Source organism: Erpetoichthys calabaricus, chromosome 3 (assembly GCF_900747795.2).
Source record: "Erpetoichthys calabaricus chromosome 3, fErpCal1.3, whole genome shotgun sequence".
Taxonomy (NCBI): Eukaryota; Metazoa; Chordata; class Cladistia; order Polypteriformes; family Polypteridae; genus Erpetoichthys; species Erpetoichthys calabaricus.
Genome location: NC_041396.2, coordinates 163,748,486 through 163,770,410, shown reverse-complemented (window position 1 = coordinate 163,770,410; position 21,925 = coordinate 163,748,486). Strand labels below are relative to the sequence as shown.

The 21,925-nt window shown below is 36.2% G+C and overlaps 1 protein-coding gene across 4 annotated transcripts in view; it reads right to left on the bottom strand.

The window, feature by feature from the left end:
* The window catches only part of snx14 (sorting nexin 14), a 187,031-nt gene that overhangs the window by 109,389 nt on the left and 55,717 nt on the right, over positions 1–21,925 (bottom strand). For all 4 annotated transcript variants that reach the window (XM_051925277.1, XM_051925278.1, XM_028797482.2 and 1 more), the window contains exons 9-12: positions 13,852–13,927; positions 12,615–12,659; positions 5,686–5,766; positions 2,489–2,603 (exon numbers count right to left, since the gene is read on the bottom strand). In XM_051925277.1, coding sequence (XP_051781237.1) covers positions 2,489–2,603; positions 5,686–5,766; positions 12,615–12,659; positions 13,852–13,927 — 317 coding nt within the window. The remainder of the gene's footprint in view (positions 1–2,488; positions 2,604–5,685; positions 5,767–12,614; positions 12,660–13,851; positions 13,928–21,925) is intronic.

Below are 21,925 nucleotides of genomic sequence, written 5' to 3'. Positions count from 1 at the left end.
CCCAGTGGTGTTTCTTTAAGTGCAGTAGTAATGTGCATAGTAACATTTGATCAATACCATATACTTCAGTCTATTTATTATAATATATTCATAGACACAGATATTATAAAGCACACATGATCTTTGTAAGTAATTAAAGATTACCTTCGGTGTATTCAAACAAGTAAATTGCAAGCTTCTATCAATAGTGCTTTATAGTTTATGTTTCTTATTTTAGAACCATGCCAACATGAATGCTGAAAACCACATTTGTACTATTAAAAATGAAAAGCTATGGTCTAGCTGATGTTTGTTTCCAGCTAGGCCATATCTCTGGAATGCAGCTTATAGATCTCATGTGATAAAACCTATTAATCACAGATAAATGGCATTCAGAGATGTCTCAGTATGGCACCATTCACCCATTGGCAAGTGAACAGATCCATAAATCAATGACTGGCAACCTTTATAGACAAACATTGCACAAGGTATCAACCATAGGATTATGGTTTCATGTAACCAAGAAAGCACCAGAGTAGATACCCAGAATGTTGATTCCTGAAATGAAGCATCACTGTATTTAATGTTCCAAGAAGAGTTGTGAGGTAATGAATTTAAACTCTGGAAAAGTTGAACAAGTGTTTCTTAACTAGGGTCAAAATTTGCAAAATATGACCAGGGATCCCCATGAGTAGAACTTGCTTATGCTTGGAAATGTGCATAAGCAATTTCAAACTCTAAAGAGGGGATTTATAAAACATAAATTTGGCATGAAAACCGTCTTAAAGCTATATTTCATTTTTTTATATTCTTCCATGGTTTGAAAGTATATACGTTCCTCAGGAACACAGCAAATTTACAGTATATGGTGATTAGGTCACGAATATTGCAAAAAAGTGTGTAATCCAAACATTGTCATTGACAAGAGGTGATTAGGAGTGCCTAAAAGCATGTGCATGAGCACATACTTTTAAGTGGATTTGAGATTTACAAAGGAACTTGGTGTTGGACCATACATATGTACAATGTTTTATGTATATGCTATTTTTGCCTTTCTAGCATAAGCGAAATTTTAGCATTGAATCTAAACAAATTTTTATACATGAGGCCCCTGGTGTCCAAATAATTATGCAATGGGAGCTTGCAAGTTCTCAACACCAAAGAAATTCAAGGTCAAGTGTAAGTGTCAATAATATGTGCAAAATACCTTTTAATGTTAGAAGTCTCAGAAGGACATATTAACAATTTCAAAATTAAACTAATTTGCTTTGAAAATTGTGGGAGTAAATAAAGAAAAAAAAAGTACGAAAAACTGTTAACCATCTTCTATTGCTTTACAAGAATGCCCCTGCTCACACGTATTATATATTTTGTAAAGGCTGCTCTGAGAAACACTACAGAAAAGAAATGTTAAACCTATCCTATTCTCCACACCTGACGCATGTAAATACTGGGGCTAAATACATGGGATAAGCTTCTTTCTTAAACTATGGGCTGTGACCCAAATTGGATCACGGACATGTCTATGATGGGTTGCCACATAAGTGTGGCATAAAATTAACCAAGTTTGCCCAAGCATGAACTCTGTATTGAGTGATAAACCACCCACCATTTTGCATAATATTTGTGGCAGTGGAGTACAAACAAAGCTGTTGATACATCACAGAAGCTTTCACTCCTGTGGCGCTAAAATAGTAAGTACTGCCATATTTCATCTTACAACCAGCGAAATAATCAAACTGAAAAGACTGACAGCAGAGGTATGTATAAGAAAGGGGGATAGAGGAAGAAATGACAGGCAGACGAAATAGTGAGATGAAGCAACTGCTGTGCTAGTTTGAAATGAAAATAGCAGGTGGTAAGACACAACAATGTGACAATTTTCTGGGTTTTGTGAGGGGTAAATCAATGGAGTGAGGGTATATACTGTATATGGTGCAGTGGCAGAGTTTTATACTAAAAGAAGTTTCAGTGATCAAGGACATCTGGTTGGTTCCTTATTATATGTTCACCTCTATGGCATACACTGATTCTAAATATGCAACTGCAAGGAAGACTGATCTATAAGTGAACTATATAAAATAAATAATTTTACAGCAGTTTAACGTCTGACAAAACCATAACCCTTAGTTGTAGGATACCAGTTTACTTCAGGCAAAATTTTAAAATAACTTTAAGAGTAAATACATAGCTGCAAGTTAGAGATGAGTTTTAAAAAGCTATAAAGAAATTACTGAAATTGATTTTTTTTACACAGAGACAACCTACTGATCACTTTCAGAAATTTATGCTACTAGTCATAATGAAAAACTTTAGTCACATTATAACTATAAAAAGACCAGCTACATTTAAACTATACCACCCGTAAGTTACATAATGCATCTAAAAATACAGCCATTAACATTTTCTTCAAAATTACGATAATGTACAGTATTTTTTATATTAATTACACATAGCTAGAAAAAATTCAGCACTAATTAAATATTCAATTTTGAAAACTCTCTCATACCAACTGTAAGACAAAACTGAAGCACATGCACTGCTCCCTCTTGTTTTAGAAAATTCATGAAGCGAAACAGAAGATCCTGTTGCTCTCGGATCTCTTTCAGTTCCAGCTTTAACACCTAACAGAACAGAAGTAAAGTTAAGCCATGTAAAAATTTCGTTATTGCTCTCATGATCATAAATGTTAACTGGTTTTCATTCTTAATATCTTGTTTACAAAGTTAATGGTTTACTTCTTCCTACAATTTATAAATCTATAAACACTAATTAGTTAATTAGTTTATACACCTTTAATAGGAAAAGTAAAGAAAAAAAAGTATTGCTAACATTTGAAAATTCATTCACTATAGTTCACTTGTTTGGTTTTACTACCATAACTGTTTCAAAATTTTTCTAACACAGGACACATGTGCAAACATACTTAGTCCGTTAAGTCAGATATATGCTGTACATTAAATTAATACTAGTTGGAGCTTGCTCCCATTCTGCCTCATTTAATTACTGATGTTATTACTCCTGAGAATCAAGTAAGACCTGATTCTTAATATGAACTTTCCAGAATCAAAACTATTATACACCTATTACACCTAATACTTAATAAAAATGCAGCTACATGATATGTATATCATTACTAGGTTACATTCTGAAAATCAGCTTTAACTACAGTCAAAAGTTCCCCAACCACATTTTCTTCTACTAGCCACATGCTGAAGACAGATAAGAGAATATATTTTAAGATAATTGATTAATTCTTGTCTACATGTACCTTCAGCACCTTTCCTCAGTATCCTTGTGTGTCTGAACCACTCTTGACAGATGCTCCGTCTTTCAAGTACATTCCCATAAACCCTGTTTCTCAGACTCATTTTGAGGTGCCTCACATCGTTTTTTATTTTTCTCATCTTTGAAGATGACTCTCAGCTTTCCTCCTAAACCTTTACTCCTCTTCATGTGTGTCACATTCACACTTCCTCTTTAAATCCATGTCACCAAAGCCAAATGGATCATTCAGGAACCGGGCCTACACACAGTGTTTTATTACATAGTAGGTTTTTTCTAAAAATATTAATTTTTACACTGAATTCCAGCAACATATTTTAGATATCTTACATATTTCCTTTAATGTTTTGTTTAATAACCCCAATTTTGTTTTTAACTGAGCTATTTTGCATGCCCTAAAATCAAACTGCAAGACTTTTTAAAAACTCCATGAGCTCAAACAATTTTTTTTCTAAATACAGAGGAACCTCGGTTCACGAACGTCTCTGAGAGACACGAGAGAGAGAGAGAGAGACACGCATGAGAGAGAGAGACACGCACGCATGCACGAGAGAGACACACGTGCACGCATGCGCGAGAGAGAGAGACACACGCGAGAGAGAGAGACACACACGCGTGCGCGAGAGAGAGAGAGAGACACACACGCACGAGAGATAGAGAGACACGCGATAGAGAGAGAGAGAGAGAGAGAGAGAGACACACGCGCGCGCGAGAGAGAGAGACAGACAGACACACACACACACACGCATGCGCACACACACACACACACACGCGCGCGCGCGAGAGAGAGAGAGAGAGACACACACGCGCGCAAGCGAGAGAGAGAGAGAGAGAGAGAGAGAGACACACACACACACGCGAGAGAGAGAGAGAGAGAGAGACACACACGCGCGCGAGAGAGAGAGAGAGAGAGACACACACACACACACACACACACACGCGTGCGCGAGAGAGACACACACACACACGAGAAAGAGAGAGAGACACACACACACGAGAGAGAGAGACACACGCGTGTACAAGAGAGAGACAAAGAGAGAAGCGAGCGAGCGAAAGAGAGAGAGAGAGAGAGAGAGAGAGGGCTGGTCACATAAGGCCGAGAAGGCAGTTAAAGAATGCACCGGGCCTGTTTTTAAAGTGACTGATTCGAGCATTGTTTTAACCTCATTGTATTTATTGAAGACTTTTTTCTACTGGATTTTAACCTCCAATTCACTTCTGTTTACAGCGATTGGTTCGTAGCGTGCATTGTTGCAATGTTACTTTTCTTGGTTGTTTATTAAATTACGGATTTTTCAAATGTTCATTTTTTTCCCTGTGCTTAAAACTCATTAAAAAAAAAAGTGTTTTTAGCAAGCGGTTCGTAGCACTATAGTGCAAACTCTTGCAATGTTAGTTTTCTCTGTTGTTCCAGGTTTTCTCAGTGCTATTCAATGTTTTTACATTTAGTTTACTATTATGCTGTACATTCTATGGTATAATTAACTATATTTGTGCTTAAAAATCTTTAAAAAATACATATTTACATACAGTTTGTATGGTCTGGAACGGATTAATTGTATTTATATACAATCCTATGGGGGAAATTACTTCAGGTCACAACCAAATCGGGTTACGACCAGAGTTTTGGAATGAATTACGGTCATGACCCGAGATTCCACTGTACTATTACGTACACTATTACAAAAAGCTTCAATAGCTTCATATACATTCTTTTAACACCAATTTCCCCATGCTTTAGAAAAAAAAGATGATTTTCCAGCATCAGATCCAGGAATCCTGCGTGACTAATGCTACCTTGGTAAATTTACCTAAATATCACAACACTTAAGTAGATTTTTAAAATTTTTTAAATGGCTTTAAAATGTCAACATTTTGAACACTGCATTTTTTGAAAATTTGTCTGGTGGATTCAGCATATATTCTTTAGGTCCTAAATATTTCATTGAAACCAGCCTGGTACAACTGGGTAGAAATTTTTCTTTTCACATCTCTCTACCCAAATTAAAAAGCAAGAATATCGATTAGATGCAATTTAACGGAATTCCAGTTTTAGAGTATATTTTGTATTTGAACAATTAGGAGCCCTAAAATCTGCCAGCGTCACTTTCTTGCTTAACAAGAACTTAAAAAAGCAGTTTTGAAAATTACTTTAATTTTACAAATTTTAAAGTACATAACTATAAGGGATCAAATTAAAACTGGTTAATGTATGTCTTATGTAACTGTCTACAATAATGGCTGATTAAATATTACTTAAAAAGCAAGAAATGTGATTAGATACAAATTTACAAATTTGAATGAAAACAAAATTGGTTGGAATGAAGAACAGCACCTGTTACTTGAGGGCTAAGCTGAGGAATTCAGCATCAGATACTCAAAAAGTAACTTAAGGGTTTATGATTACATACTGATACTTACAGATGTTTTCTTATTTCTTGATTCTGCATATTTCTGCAAGAATGGAACAAAAGCTGAAGGTGGCTCAGTTGCCATTTCGGGCTTTAAGGAAATAAAGAAAGGGGATTGAGGATATTTCAGGAAGAACATTTACATTTTATCTTATTAAGAAGATATTTAGGTGACGGTGAAAAGGAATGCTTAAAAAGAACAGTACAATAATAAAGAGACACCAAAGTTGCATTCACTTTGTTATTAATTTCATAACAGAATTATTGCAAGCTTCCACAGCAAGAACATTGCAGATCTCTGCTGAAACTGGCTTTAACTGTCTGGTTTCTGCCTACAAAAAAAAAGTAAAAATGCAACATATTCAAAGTCATTTCACTCACTGACCACTAACTAAAGTCAATGTCAAATTACATGACTTTTAATCATGGGATATGTCAGATTTGCCAACAACAGTCCCTGATCTTGTCACCAGATCATGTCAACGTACACGAATGAAAACTGCTGCCAATGTCACATTTATTAATTGAGTGCAGACCTTCCAATACAGCCACCCATGCCCCTTACTGCGACAGACAAAAAAGAGCTGCATGACGGAGCTGGCACTATACAAAGCGTTAACAGGTACAGCAAGGTTAGCCACAGTTTCTGCCCTTTCTTCCATTCTGTTTTAGGAAGTAAAACACGAGCTATCAGAAAGATGAGCATTTTTTGTATGTCAATTAGTTTTCTCTTCAGTGAACTTTAAAATATAATTTAATTCTTTTAAAATATGCTTTTAAAGCATAAAGAAAAATGTAGCAAGAAAAAAACGTTAACCATCTGTTTATTTACTAATATGACTAAAGATAAAATGAGAGAGACACAAATTAGTTGTAGTGAGTTGTTGGGTATGTCACATTTACATTCACAACAGCACAAAAAAAGCTGCACCCTCCAGCTATGAGTAATACAGTTCAAGTTTGTACTGGTGGAGGTAAGGGTTTGATTACTGTGAATTCTTATTCTAGAGATGAACACTGTGTGCAAATGCAAGTATTGGCCTTTCAGACACACCAGATCCTTCAATGGATACAGCTTGCTAATTCTGAAGTACTTCTGAAAAAATCTAAACCTCTTATCAGGAATGACAGAGGCTATATACTAAAAGAAAAAAAAAGCTGCACCCTATACATAGAAAGCACAATCTAATCTATTCTTAAATTAAAGTTAAATCTTCCGTAAGGGGTGCCTGAAAACACTTTATTGCATATAACATCATCATATATAAAATGACATTGTTCACTTCAAAACATTGAAAAATGTCCAACCTTATTTTTCTTAGGAAATAAAGAATTTCTGTAAATGATATTACTTTGTGGACATCTGTTTTCTTACTTAAATTATGCTTAAACATATCTTTCCTTTAATTGAGGCTTCTCCTAATAATGTAACATATTCCTATAAATTATGTATTAGAAATCAAGGAGGAAGACTTGGAGCAATATTTAGTTATTTACTTCAGACATTGTCAAAATGTCTAGATGAATTCATATTAAATAATTCAAATCAAAAATAGTTATTGTTAATTTACAGATCTTCTGGTGTCTGTTCTAAATCCTTTGTCAATCTTGGCAAACCTTAATCCAAATTAAGTACTGATACATTATGTTAAAGTAATTATATTAGATGACTTTATTATTAATGTATATATATGATAAAAAATTATCTCCATGGCTGAGGTTTTTGTTTCACAAATTGTGTGAAAAGTTCTACACACACTCACAATCATATTTTATATTCAACTGTCACTTGTAATATCAAATTCAGAAAATATTTGCTTATCCTGGTGATGGAACTGATTTAGATCATATTTAATTACCTTTGTTTTGTTCTTTACCTTACAAATAAATGCTTAATTTAGAACAAAAACTATGAGACACTTAAATGATTGTATTTTCAGGATCTGTCAACATTATAAATAATGATTAGTTGACATTATAAAAAATATAAACCTAAGCTTAAATAAAAATCTGCTGTCAAATATCTACTATTCAGATATGAAACATGCTTTTGACAGAGCTGCCTCTTACAAAGCAAAAGTCCTAAGTAAAAACTGGGATTCACCACAGCGCAATAAATAAAAATGATAGAGTATTGTGAAAAAAACTATACCTCTGGTTCTATCAAATCTAGACTTTCTAATTCATTCTAACCTTGAGTCTCTTCATTAGTTATAAATGTATCTTCATTTTTGATACAGCTTTATCTAGAAAAAGGTTGCAGGCAGCTGGAGTTCACCCTGGTAGCTCTTGTTATAAACTAACCTTTAAAGCAATGACATCCCTCTAAATTCACACCCCCGTAAACATTCATCCACACTCATACAGGAACTGTTAAGAAGTTCCCAGACAACCTGACTACATACATTTGAACAGAGAAGCAAAGCCAGTTCCTGCAGGATCCCCACATCTTTCTTTTATGAGTAATTCTTGATTGGGAGTGTACTATCCTGCTATTTAAAATATCTTCTAGAAGATAATCAATCAAACTTTAACTTCATGTAGCATATTCCTCTGAGATCTCCATTATAAATTTACCAAACAAAACACAAAAGGAAACAAGATGAAGTGAAAAGACTACAAAGACAGTGGTTGCAGAAGAAAATATATTAATACTATAGCAAAAGTGGCAATGTGCAGGGAGAAGAAAAATAAATAAACAGGGTAACTTATTTAAATGTGGTTATAGCCTTACTGGTAACATTGGTTGCTGATATTTGGTCTCCAAAATGCATCAGATTCAGCAGAACTGGCACTAATATTATTATGCTGAAACTCTCCGTAGCAAAGCATGTTTATTATGTTATTTTTATAGTGTAAAATACCTCTGCCTGAAAACCCACTTCCCTTGATAGATATTCAAAATGAAGGTAAACAAACTGAGCCTTAAAAATGTCCATGCAAGCAATTCTTTGTGTTAACACTTGCCCACATTCATCATCCCCATCATCATCCCTGTAATGAAAATAGTCTCTCTCTTTTTTTTTTGTTTCGATGCTTTAGGATATTGCTTATCCTGTTAATCTTCTTTTTTCTCCCAAAACCTTTCCACTGGTTTTAAGTTTTGTGACTGAATCAATAAAGAGTGTTCTGGTTCAAACTGAGATTGTCCACTTTCTAGTCACTTTCTCTAAGATCCATTTATTAAAAAATCCTTCTTTCAAATATATTTTGCAAATTACACCATCTTTCTCCAAGTATTTAAAAAAATTCTCCCAAAAATATGTGCTGCTGCAAGACCATTTTAACAAAACATTCTGGCATCAAGCATTTCATTTTAAACCCCAAACACCATTTCTTTGATTTACTACTTTAACTCTCTTCATCTTTTTGGTTAGACATTGTTAAACTTACAAAGAAACAACAGCACAGTTTTATTTTGCACAATTATGTTTGAAATGTGTTTAAATCGTGACAGTAACTGATTTAGTTTAATTAAATTCAATTTCATTTTCATAGTTTAATTTTTTTTTAAATCAAAGTCTTTTTGTGAGCACTTATGTAAGATCTTGATGCAACAAAAATGTATGAGGGATCGCTCACATGCTCAGCTTTGAGAGAACATTGACTGTTACTGCACTCAAGCATAACTGAAAGAAGACTAATTATTTTGAAAGGCACAATCATACATGAAAAAACATCAATAAAAACAACATATGAAAATAGCTCATGTTGGTGATGCTACAGCAGCCTATTAATATACAGAATGTCAACATGAAAAAAGCTGAAGTCACATCAGGAAATGCTTTAGGCTCAAGGAAGGGAATTTCTGCAAGCAAATGATGGAATGCTAAAGGCATAAAACACACTCAGGCTTTAGTAATTGGCACTTTTATCCCATTATAGAGATAATTCAGAAATAGATCTGTACAGGCTTTTAAAGCACAGTGATATGACTGATAACATCAAAAATCTAAGCAATTTTTAAACCAAATGGGTTTATTTGGCTTATCTACACTGGCAGTTAAAAGAGCTGCTCCATTTGCTAATACCAAAATATGATTTATTAAGTGTTTCAATGCTACAAGGTCTGTCAGTCAGTCATTATCCAACCCGCTATATCCTAACACAGGGTCATGGAGGTCTGATGGAGCCAATCCCAGCCAACACAGAGCACAAGGCAGAAACAAACCCTGGGCAGGGCGCCAGCTCACCACAGGGCACACACACACACACACACACTAAGCACACACTAGGGACAATTTAGGATCGCCAGTGCACCTAACCTGCATGTCTTTGGACTCTGGGAGGAAACCCATGCAGAAACGGGGAAAACATGCAAACTCCACACAGGGAGGACCTGGGAAGCTAACCCTGGTCTCCTTACTGTGAGGCAGCAGTGCTACCACTGCGCCACCATGCCACCGATGCTACAAGGTGTACCTCACTATTAATGCATGCACTATGCTAATAGAAAAGTCCTAAGTATAGATAGCAGGAGTATTTTGAAGACAAACTGAAGTTCCTGAGTGTAATTCCTATAACCTGACCAACTAGTGGAAAAAAGCACATTTATCATATGTGATGGACAGCCGGCGGTTCAGTCCGGTCGGGACGTCCCTGAAATAAGAGAATGGAAGAAGGCAGAATTTTCAGGACATTGCCTCCCCCGGGGCGCTAGGTGGCAGCGCCCCTGGACAGCAACGGTTCCCCAGATGCCCTCAAAGCATCCTGGGACGTGGAGTCCGTTTCCTCAGCCCTGTTGGGTGCCGTGGGTGCCGCCAGGGGGAGCTCACAAAGAACCTGGGGACTACTACTGTTATGGCAACCCGGAAGTACTTCAGAGTCACGAGGACGGAAACCCGCAGTACTTCCGGGCTACGTGAGGAAGGATGATGTGGCGTTGAACCCAGGGGAAACACTTCCAGGTTATGGACTATTTAAAGGACTGGTGAAGACCCAGCAAGGAGAGCCGGAGTTGGGAGGCTGGGTGACTAAGCTGCTGGGAGTGAAGGATTGTTATTGTATTGATTGTTGTTTATTATTATTGAGTATGGGAGAATTGTGGAGTGTGTGGTACTTTGTGAATTGTATTTGAAGGAAATTATTATTAAATTCTTCTTGGTGCTTTTTATAAGTGTGTCTTGGATGTCTGTCTGGTGGGTTTCACGGGGCAACAGTGCCTCAAGCGTCCACACATATATTTGAATAATATGTTGGTGAATGGAATGCAGTCTCTCTGTCTGGAGTAACTGAATGCAAGCAACATTAGTCGAGTTAGTTTTCTAATTGTGGATTTGATCTCTGACATAAGCAATAACAAAAAATAAGCCATGTAAAACACCAAGAAAATAACAAAACCAAGGCTATTTTACAGAATTTCTGAAATAATTGATTTGAGTGAAACAGAAAAGATTGATTTCACAAAGGAAGACTTAAAAGTTGGAACAAATGTAAAAATGCAGGATAAGATTTGGGAAATTAAAGCACCAGGTCCCTGTGACATATAAAATTGGTTTATTTTGACTCATTTGTAAATATTACTTTTTAGTAAGTTTTTAAACAGCTAAAGTTGCAAATATAAATCTTACAATAGCAAATGTTACAAACCTAACAAAGTGATTTCCTGATCAACCAAACTTTTAAAGCATGTTGTTGCAAAAAAAAAAAAAAAATACACTGGAAGATTTCCCCATGTCTAGCATAAACTAATTTTAAGTCCAACATGATATTTTGATACGTATGAATAAGAATTAGTTTACCAAAATCATAGTTGAGTAACTGATTAAAGAATATTAATATTTATTTTATATTATATTACAGAAAAAAATGTAATATTGTTCACTTGAAAAATTGATGTACTTTTAAATAAATGAATGTGTTTTCTGCTTTCCCATGGTATTGAATAAATATTGAGTATTGTAAAATGTCACTGGTATTGGTATCAAATGCAGAAATTCTGGTATCCTGACATCCCTATTGTGTCCCAGTTTGGATATAGAGTTCATATGTCAAATTGCTTGACACCCAAGCTTCACCATACTCTGTGCCTTATCACTTGAACAATTTGTCCCACAACAAGTCACTGGCTTCCAGAGCTCAGTAATATCCCACCCCCATACCTATTTAATGCTTGTACTTTGCTCCGCATGATAAAAGATGATTTTGGAAAATCCCATACTGTCTACAGCAGTGATATCCCTTTACTAACTCATACACTTAAATCAAGAAGACTTGCAATCCTACCTGCAGGAGACCTGAAATGTTTTGACATACAGGCTTAGTAAAACAAATTCTGGGTAGTACATAACCCCTCAGTTCTTCTTAACATGATGCTATCAGACAAAATTCCCCCAGCTTTTGAAATTCCCAGGAACATCTGTGTACAGCTCCACCATTTCTATAGTGACACAGGCCAATGTGCAGATTTTTTATACAAGGGGGAAATTCTCATTTCCAGAGTGTGATTGTGGCACAGCCTACCAGAGTTTTCAGTATATTAATAACGACTGCTGCTAATGAGCTTTCCCGAACCAGATTAGTGACATCTATGAGGCGACAATGACAGAAATTTAATGGATTAAAGGAAATGATGTAAAACTGTGAAACCCACAACTTTCCTTCCTTATATTCTAATTTCATATTCATTCTGTACTACGTGCATGCCATATGAGAAATTCAATACATAATTCAGTCAGAAGGATAAAATCATCAATCTCCACCTTCAATCAGAAAGATCATCATTCAGTAGTACGTAATTACTATTCTTGTGATGCAAGGAGAGTATGTGTAAATCAGCTTATTAAATAAAGAATATCATAAGATAACTAAACATCTTCATAAATAACACAGGATTCCAGTTCAACCAGAACATTTTTATAAAAAATCTGCAGAAATGTAAGAAAACCAGTAGCAACAAATACAACAAATTTAAACTAGATTGTAACAATAAATACTTACGGGACTATCATCAATGAAGATTAAAATCAAATGATTAACAGTATCCTATAAAATATAATTTAACATGTTAATTAGTTTCCACAATGAAACAAATTTTAAGCACTAGTAACAGTTATCAGAACGTGTAAATGAACCACCCAGTAACCTCCCAATAATGCTTGAACTGTCATCTTAAAATTATAGCATATAAGATCTAAGATCTGTTCTATCTGTTTTAATATCACTTCTACTTTTAACAAGTTTTTGCTAAACCTCAAATAAAAATAAATTGAATGTTGCCAGGATATACTCTGACCCAGAGTGTAAATTAGCACCTTCAAATGATCAGTTGGTGACCGCTCCCAAAAAAACTCAAAAAAGACTGTCTTAATGTCTTCATTTAAGCAGTGAGCAGCAATCCCAAGTGAAAAAATATCAAATACTATAAGGTCTTTGTTTGTAAGATATGGCAGAGATCATATGAGATTAAAGCAATGAAATCAGTCCAACAGCAGCAGCAGTACTGGATTGTGGTGGCGAAGCCATTAATTTCCCATACCGTCTACATCCCCACCCTTGCCTATGGTCATGATCTTTGAGTAGTAACTCAAACAATGAGACTGCATGTACAAGGGGCAAAAATGAGTTTCTTGCACAGAGCTGCTGGGTTTACATTCCATGATAGTTTAAGGAGCCCAGCAATATGGGATGACCTCTCATTAGAACCACCGAAAGCTGAACTGTCTTACCAGACTGCAGCATTTATACAACTCTTCATCCTTTCAGATATAAACTAGTGTGTCTATCAAGCAGCAAGACTGTTCATGGTATCCTTTACACCATCTTTAAGCATCTGTAGCAAACTCAAAATCTAATCAAGATTTTGTTTATACATTTTTACAGTGCATTCAGCCATGCTGAATATTAGCACAAATGTTACAGCATTCAAATCACTGATATATTTTATCATTATGTGACACCTTAACTGCACAAGTGGATTTCAATAAACAATTTAAGGATTTCTAAAAACAATTTCTATTTTAAAAAAAGTCTTCAGAAATCTGTTAAACATCTGTAGTGTAGTGATTTTAATTTGGAAAATCTTCAAAAACTCTAACAAAGCCCAAGGGGTAAACATTTTTCATACTAACTGTAATCAATACTTTACCTAATAACAATTGCTCAGTATTTGAAGAGTATAACTTTGACAAACATATTTTATAAAGGCACAAATCTAAAAATGTAATGTAATCCTTACTGGATCAGCCAAAAAGTCCATTGATGGTAGAAAAACTGAGCCCGCAAGGACTTCCCTAATAAGCAAGGTGAGTGACCTGAAAAGAAAAAAAAAATTGATCAGTGCAATTTTTTGAAGTACTTACAACAGTCAATGTTACCAGTAAATTGTCTCTATGATGACATCAAACTGGAATTTAACATAATGACTATTGATAATACATGAAAATTGCATACGTACATAACATGAACATCTTAAAAGAAACAAATCACCTCTTCACTGAAATTAAACAGAAGATTAAATTATAAAAGTTTCAGCATAAACAATTGTGTGACAATTTCATTTAATTCTGATAGAACAAACAGCATTTCCAATTAAATTTTATGAATTTTAGAGTTAGTAGAATTAGTGGTTGAGTCTAAAACTACCCTGGCAACAATAGAAGCAAGGTAAATACACAGTGCTGATACATAAGGCATTTTCCCACTGAAAAAACTTTGTTTTCATGAACAAATGAGTTCCTGTACAATGCTGGCCTTGAGCAACTTATGGTTCCTGCCCACTTTATGTGCTGCGGGTATACCGCACCACAAGTACTGAAACTTTCATACAAAATATATGAAATGCAAATAAGAGTGACCTAAAGCATAGTGCAAAGAGTGATCCGATCAGGAGTTAACAGTATCAGGAATTCCCCACATATTATTGTTCCAAAGCAACTGTGGCTTCACTGGAGAGATTATTATATTGATGCAGTGCATGGTGCAGCACACTAGAGAGGTGGCTACAAAGAGTGATGAGCTGAGAAGTACAATGCTCCATCTTAACTGATAATTCTTCAAAGTCCAAACTACTAAAAAAAAAAAAAAAAGTTTGCGTCAGTGCTTGTGGTCAACCAATACGCACAATTCATCACCTGAACCCCACCCACATTAGTTCCTTGGTGGAAAAAAAAAGTACATATCCTGGAGAAACAGCTAAAAAAAAAAAAAAGTACCAGAATGTACAAACGGCCCAAGTTTATATAGTGTGAATGCTACAAAAGTTCTTGATTTACTGAACAGTTCCTGAGTTCAGAAAACGCCTATAATCAAAATATCAATGGTTAAACCCTTACACATTCACTCATATGAAGTCAATCTACAATTATCAGGTAAATAAAAACTAACTGACAAGCTAATCATTTTAAAACACAGAACTTACTTGCTTAGAGTACAGACTAAGAGTGTGTCTATCAACAGTATCAAGAGACTGGATCATCAATTGGCCAAATCCAGACTACATTTATGTTTTATAGGTCCCAGGTCATCAACTTCCTTTAACACAATTTTTTAATTATGTTAAAATCATGCATAATTTGTAAATGTCGGGGATCTATTAAATCAAGAATGTGCAGGAAGTTTGAAAGGGGATGGTGCTCAATTCAGATTAACAAGACTCGAAAGGCACATGAGAGAATTCATAATTAAATTAAATAATTAATTCCAAGTTTGCTGCTTTAATTATGCAGTGCTCGCATTCAGTCTATTTAAAAAATCTTGCTTAGTTTAAGTTAATAACAGTAAAATAACACTGCTCTTTCAAAGCAAAAATGACTCTCATTATTGCCACATTTATCCTGTTCTGAATTATTTCAAAACTAAAAATATACAATTTGTGTTTGCTTTAAGAGCATGATGATGATCGTTATTGACTAAGGAGTGTGATCCCTTTATATCTGCAACACATCCTCAGATTCTCTTTTTTCAAAACTGGATCCATTAGTCCAGTTTGCCCCTCCTGATGCATTGTTCCCAGTTTCCACACAATACTGAATATGTATGTTAATCAAAACACCCCTCAATAACCAATGGTTTCAATGTTTCCTGGAAGATTTTTACTACTGCTGCCTTAGCACCAGTGAATTTATTAATCACTGCGTCAACTACAACCACTGATATGGCCCCAGTACTAACCAATCTTTCCTTAAAGACCTTGTCAACATTTCCCTGCATTTGCTGAGCTGACAAATTGTTTGTTAGAGACTCTTCAAGGATGTCCAAAAGTCATTCTTTACCACATTCCTAAATACCCACTTTCAACCTGGCCATTGTTCTAACTGCTGCATTTCTGACCTGCACTATCCTTCAGTCAAACCTGTAGACATCTCCAGCTAACACTGCACAGAAGGCCTCTTTTTTCAGACTGAGAGCATTTTTGCAGCTGTTTTCCACCAACCAATCCTAGTGCTAAGGCCACACTAGACACCAGCAACTTTCTGGATTTACTGTGCATTCAGGAAGTATTCAGACACTTTCTTTTTCTGCACACTTTGTGATGTAGTTTTAAATTTACCATTTTAGCTCATCAATGTGCACAAAATAACTGGTAACAGCAAGGTAAAAAACATGTCGTTAGAAAGGTTGGCAAATTTATTAAAAATCAAAAACTGAAATCTATCATTTATATACAGTATGTACTTGCTCTTCTACCTGGCAGAGACAAAATGTATGTTATATGCATAAATAAAAAACAGGATTTGACACTTTTTACCTCTTCATTGCAACAGAAAAATTATTTTTATTTTAATAATATTTAGCCTCTAATGTTTCTGAGCATATGAAGATATGTGTAAGATTAATAAACACTAAATTAATTTTGTAGTAAAGGACAATTTGTAGAATAGCAATAATATCACAGAACAGTAACAACACTTATTTCAAAGCTGTGGCACTGCATATGGAGGTCAGATATATCCTGTTTGTCTTAACACTAGAATTACTAGAGACAATGAAAAAACTCGTAAATCCGGCCCACCTTAAATCCATTCGCACCTCTCCATCAGCATCTTTTGTCTTCTAAATGTGTCGATAAGCCCAAGCAGCAAGCAGCCTGCTATACCATCCCCCCCCACCACCGCCTCAGAACGGGCAAGAAGTTCTCCCAATTCCTGCCTTGATTGATTATCTGGGAGTGAGCTACCCAGAATTGTAAGGGGAAATAATTTGATGTGTATTTTGTGTCTACAACCATCTATGTAAACACATCGTTAAAACAGAAACATTTTTCATGTTGTAGTAATAAATAACAAAATGTAGACATAAACTGTATAATGTGTGAAGGGTGATGGCCAAATATCAAATAAATACTTTCACAAAAGGTACAAGTACAATATGACAGCTTCCGTGGTGCAGTGGGAAGATCCACTGAATTATAATCAGGATGTCGTGAGTTCGAAACCAGCTCCCAGACAAATTTATCGTTTTGAGTAGTGAGCTGCTCTTATTGTTAACATTATACAATAAAAACATATATTTGGTTTGTGTCTGTAACAGCCAGTGTAAATTTATAGTATTTGTAAAAGTTAGTGTTTTTTTTTTTCACTTTAATTCTCTCGGCAACGATCACGATACAACACCCACCCCCTGCCCCAGATCTGACGCGGTTACTTTTTATCTGAAACTGGGAATAACTGTAGATATGAGTGGTGTTTTGAGACAACGGAACTGGAAATTTTCTGATCTGGAGGGATAAAAGCTGACCACAAACGCTAGTGAATCTGCCTTCTTCGTATCTCACCGTCACTTGAAATTTTTTTTATTCAGTTTTATTGAGTGTTCCTGCTCACACTGAATTAGTATGCACCTTATGGTCCATGATGTCAAAGCCACACTGACCTAAAAACAGAGACATTGGTATATATGATATTTGGAATAACTCATTTTATGACATACATTTCGGAAAACATTGTGGCACTGATGCAACATTATTCATATTCATTCGCACACCTTCTTACACTTGTAATCAGTGACTGTGTCCCCCCCCCCAATTTTGCTAGTCTTCACATGTTGCTGTATGGTGCTGTTTCTTTTGTACTCCAGGACATGCAGAGGAAAGAATAGTACAGAGAGGTCAGTTCCGCGCTATATGCAATCATCAGATTCAAATGTTAACAGTTCCCACACACCCAAGGACCATCCTTCCTACAATTTACGACAGGTGTACCTGTTACAATATACACACTTGTCTCTGTGCTGTGGTTACTATTACACTGAAGGGGCTGGGGAAGCGGCAGTCTTGAAACAGAAGCTTGTCGATGTTGCATTCTCTCTTGCTTTATCCATCGCCTTTTCTAGTAAGAAGCGACGACGAAGTTCCTCTGCAAGGTGAGCCATGAACACTCTTCTTTTCTCAGTGGCCCCCGTGCATGCCTTGCATAGCACATGTGCATTCATCGCTGCCAGGTCAAGCTTGTTATAGCACAAGCAATCGGCCACCTGTGTGCTTCTGCTCGCACTGAATAAGCTCACACCTTCTGGTGCATGATGTCAACGTAGCACCGGGCAAAAAAGAATATATGTGAAATTTTGAAGAAATCATTTTATGACCTGAATAGTACCAATCAGAAAATATTGTCGCACTAATGCAATATTATTTGAAAACGAACAGCGTCAGATTAGCTCTAAATGTATGGCATTTCTAAAAGTTAGCTTTTTTTCAGTTTTACTCTCTCAATCATGTTCACGCTCTCCCTTGACCCCCCTTTTGATCTGACTCTAACTAACAGCGCCAGTATAAATTCACACCCGATCTGACACACCGATTGCTTACAGATTGTTGTAGACACAAAACACACATTGAATTACTTTCCCTTACAATTATGGGTAGCTCTCTCCCAGATAATCAATCAAGGCAGGAACTGGGAGAACTTCTTGCCCATTCTGAGGCGGTGGGGGGATGGTATAGCAGGCTGCTTGCTGCTTGAGCTTATTGACACATTTAGAAGACAAAACACGCTGACAGAGAGTGGTGCGAAGGGATTTAAGGTGGGCCGGATTTATGAGTTTTTTTGTAGGGTCTGGTAATTCTAGTGTTAATGATCCTTGAGATATGTCTAAAACTTGAGTGGAGACCACCTGTGGCAAATCGAATTGATATTTCTTGCCACAAACAGAAATCTTTAGTTTCTTGTTTTCCCGGTGCTTATGTACGAGATATTATGAGAAGAGTGCGGGCAGTCTTCAAGAGGCACAAGAACAGGGTAGTGGGACTATCGTAATACATGCTGGAGTAAACGACATGCAATATCAACAGTCAGAGGTGCTTAAAGTGGATTTAGCAGCACTTATTAATGCCATGAAGGAGAGTACCCCAGCTGCAAGAATCTTCATTTCAGGTCCCTTACCTATGGGTAGAAGATAGGATGAATACTACAGTCACCTGCAGGCATTAAACAACTGGCAGAAAGACTTCTGTGAGGGACAAAACATTGAGCTCATGAACAACTGGGATCTCTTCTGGGAGAGGACGCATTTTTTCAGGCGAGATGGTCTGTATACTAATAGATTTGGTGCCTGGGTCCTCTCCAAAAATATCTGTAACATAATTTGTCTCTCTTGACTGTGTAATGCTAATCCAAATTCTTTCCATAACGGCTTACTAGGATAGGATAACTCTGTAGCAGGCTCTTCCTCAAATGTGCACTGCATTAACACTATAATAACCAACCTCAGACTAAGTAAAAAACCTGGACAATGTGGCATAAATGCGTATAATTTAATTACCATTTCACCTCTAGTTGTTCAGTGTATTAAAACTATAACAACAGATTACAATAATAATAATAATAGGTTACATTTATTGAGCGCCTTTCACAATCCCAAGGTTGCTTTACATACAGTGTAAAAAAAAAAAAAAAAATTACACAAATGACAAAAGTTCGTAGATGAGGAAATTTTTCAGTTCTGATTTAAAAGTGCAGAAACAAGAGCAATCTCTGAGAGACTGAGGAAGACAGTTCCAGAGTTGAGGTGCTATAGCACTGAAGGACCTGCCTCCCAAGGTGGAGAGTCTGGTGCGTGGGACAGTAAGGAGATTACAGCTCGAGGACCTGAGAGAGCAACAAAGAGTGTAATGAACTAGTAGTTGAGTGAGGTAGAGGGGACAAGGTTATGTAGGGCTTTGAAAGTGAGAAGCAGAATGTTGAATTTAATCCTTGATGGAACCGGTAACCAGTGAAGCTGGGAGAGAACAGGGAAGATGTGAGCAAAACACTTTGTGTGGGTGAGGACTCTAGCTGCAGAGTTCTGAATATACTATAGCTTCTGCATAGATTTTGCAGGGAGGCCAATGAAGAGGGAATTACAGTAATCAATACGAGACATTATGAAACAATGAGCCAGAGTTTGAGCATTAGACAAGGACAGAAATGGACGGAGGCGGCCAATATTATGGAGATGATAGAATGAAATTTTGGAAAGAGACCTAATGTGTAACTCAAAGTTAAGTGATGAATTAAAATAAACACCAAGATTTCTGACAACAGGAACAGGTTTGACAAGTGTACCATCAACAGAAATAGAGAAATTGAATGCCTCAGAAAGTTGGGATTTTGGACCTACCAGTAACACTTCAGTTTTATTGGCATTAAGTTTGAGAAAGTTATTTTCCATCCATACTGTAGCTTAAGATCAGTGATGCATTCCATGAGTGTGCTGGGAGGTGAATCTGTAGGGGAGTCTGTACTAAGATATAACTGTATACCGTCTGCATAACAGTGGAAGTTAATCTCCACTGTTGGGTGCGAATAATCTCACCCAAAGGAAGGATTTAAAGTAGAAAAAGTCATGGCCCAAGGACTGAACCCTGAGGAACACCATGTGACCAGATTATAGATTAAATAAAAAAATCTGCACAAAGCAACATTTACACAAATAAATTAATTACCATTTCGAGCAGCCGTAACACTCCGCCAATTCAGCACTGTGAACTTAAGTATGGCCTTATTAAATGTTAGAGAGTTAACCAACAAGACATTTTACATCAACGTTTTTATTAGTGATAGGAAAATCGACTTTCTTACATTAAGCAAAACTTGGCTCACTTCAGATGGTGTGGCTGCTTAAAGTGAATCTGTAACTCCAAATTAAATATAATGCATCTTTCATTGAGGAATTCTCTAACTTAGTGTCAATTATAATAACTAACTATGACAGGTTCCTAATTGTTGGCGACTTTAATTTTCATATTGATAAACAGTGTGACCCGAAAGCAAAAGAATTCACAAACCTCCTACCTTTTGATCTAAGCCAGCACGTTAGCCAGCTCACACACACTAGATTTAGTGATTACTAAAGGATTAAAAGTTGATGTCAGCCAGATCGTGGATATTGCCATATCAGACCATTTCTAAATATTATTTAATGTAGAAATACTGATAAGTACAACTAATGAGAAGCGCATTGTTAAAAAAAAATGTTATTTTGAAACATCTGCAGCTTCAAAGTTTGCTAACAACTAATTATGTTAGTTTGTCCATCTATGGTCGACTGTGCCTATCCTAGTTTCTAATAGCTATGTTTCTTAAGTTATACACAAAACACTAGATCTTAAGCAAACTTTCAATAGTGCAGTTGTAAAGAGTTAAGTTGCCAAACTCTAGAATGTTTTAGTTAAAGGAAAGTTAAACACCAAATTATTACATTGAAGTAAGTAAAAGGACGATAACAAACATAGGTACATAACAGTTACTCAAATAACAGAAGAATAAAAAAGCATACATTTTTAGAAACTGTTTCACAGGCAAGAAGAATCAGACAGGAAGAGAATTAAGTTCAACAATGGGCATACTTGTGCAAAATATTAGAGGTAATATTGATTCCCCAAAGAAACCTGAAAGCATGCCTGTGGAGTCAGTCAGTCAGTCATTAACCAACCTGCTATATCCTAACTACAAGGTCATGGGGGTCTGCTGGAGCCAATCCCAGCCAACACAGGGCACAAGGCAGGAACAAATCCCAGGCAGGGTTGCCAGCCCCTCCGCAGTGCCTATGGAGTGTGCAAAGTAATTTGAGTCTCTGGAGGGAATCCATGTAGTAATAAGGAGAAAGTGTAATCTCTATGCAGACGTCGCCCCAGCGGGAAAAGTAACGAGGCCCTAAATCTATGAAATGTCAAAGCTTTCTGCTCTGTTGCTTTTGCCTTTCATAGTGAATACCATCTCTGAGCAATCACAGTATTCTAGTTCAAAGTAATGAGTGTAAGAGATGATAAACATGACATGGCAAATCATTTCTTCAGATACTTATAAACATTAACAAATTAATTTATTTTTATT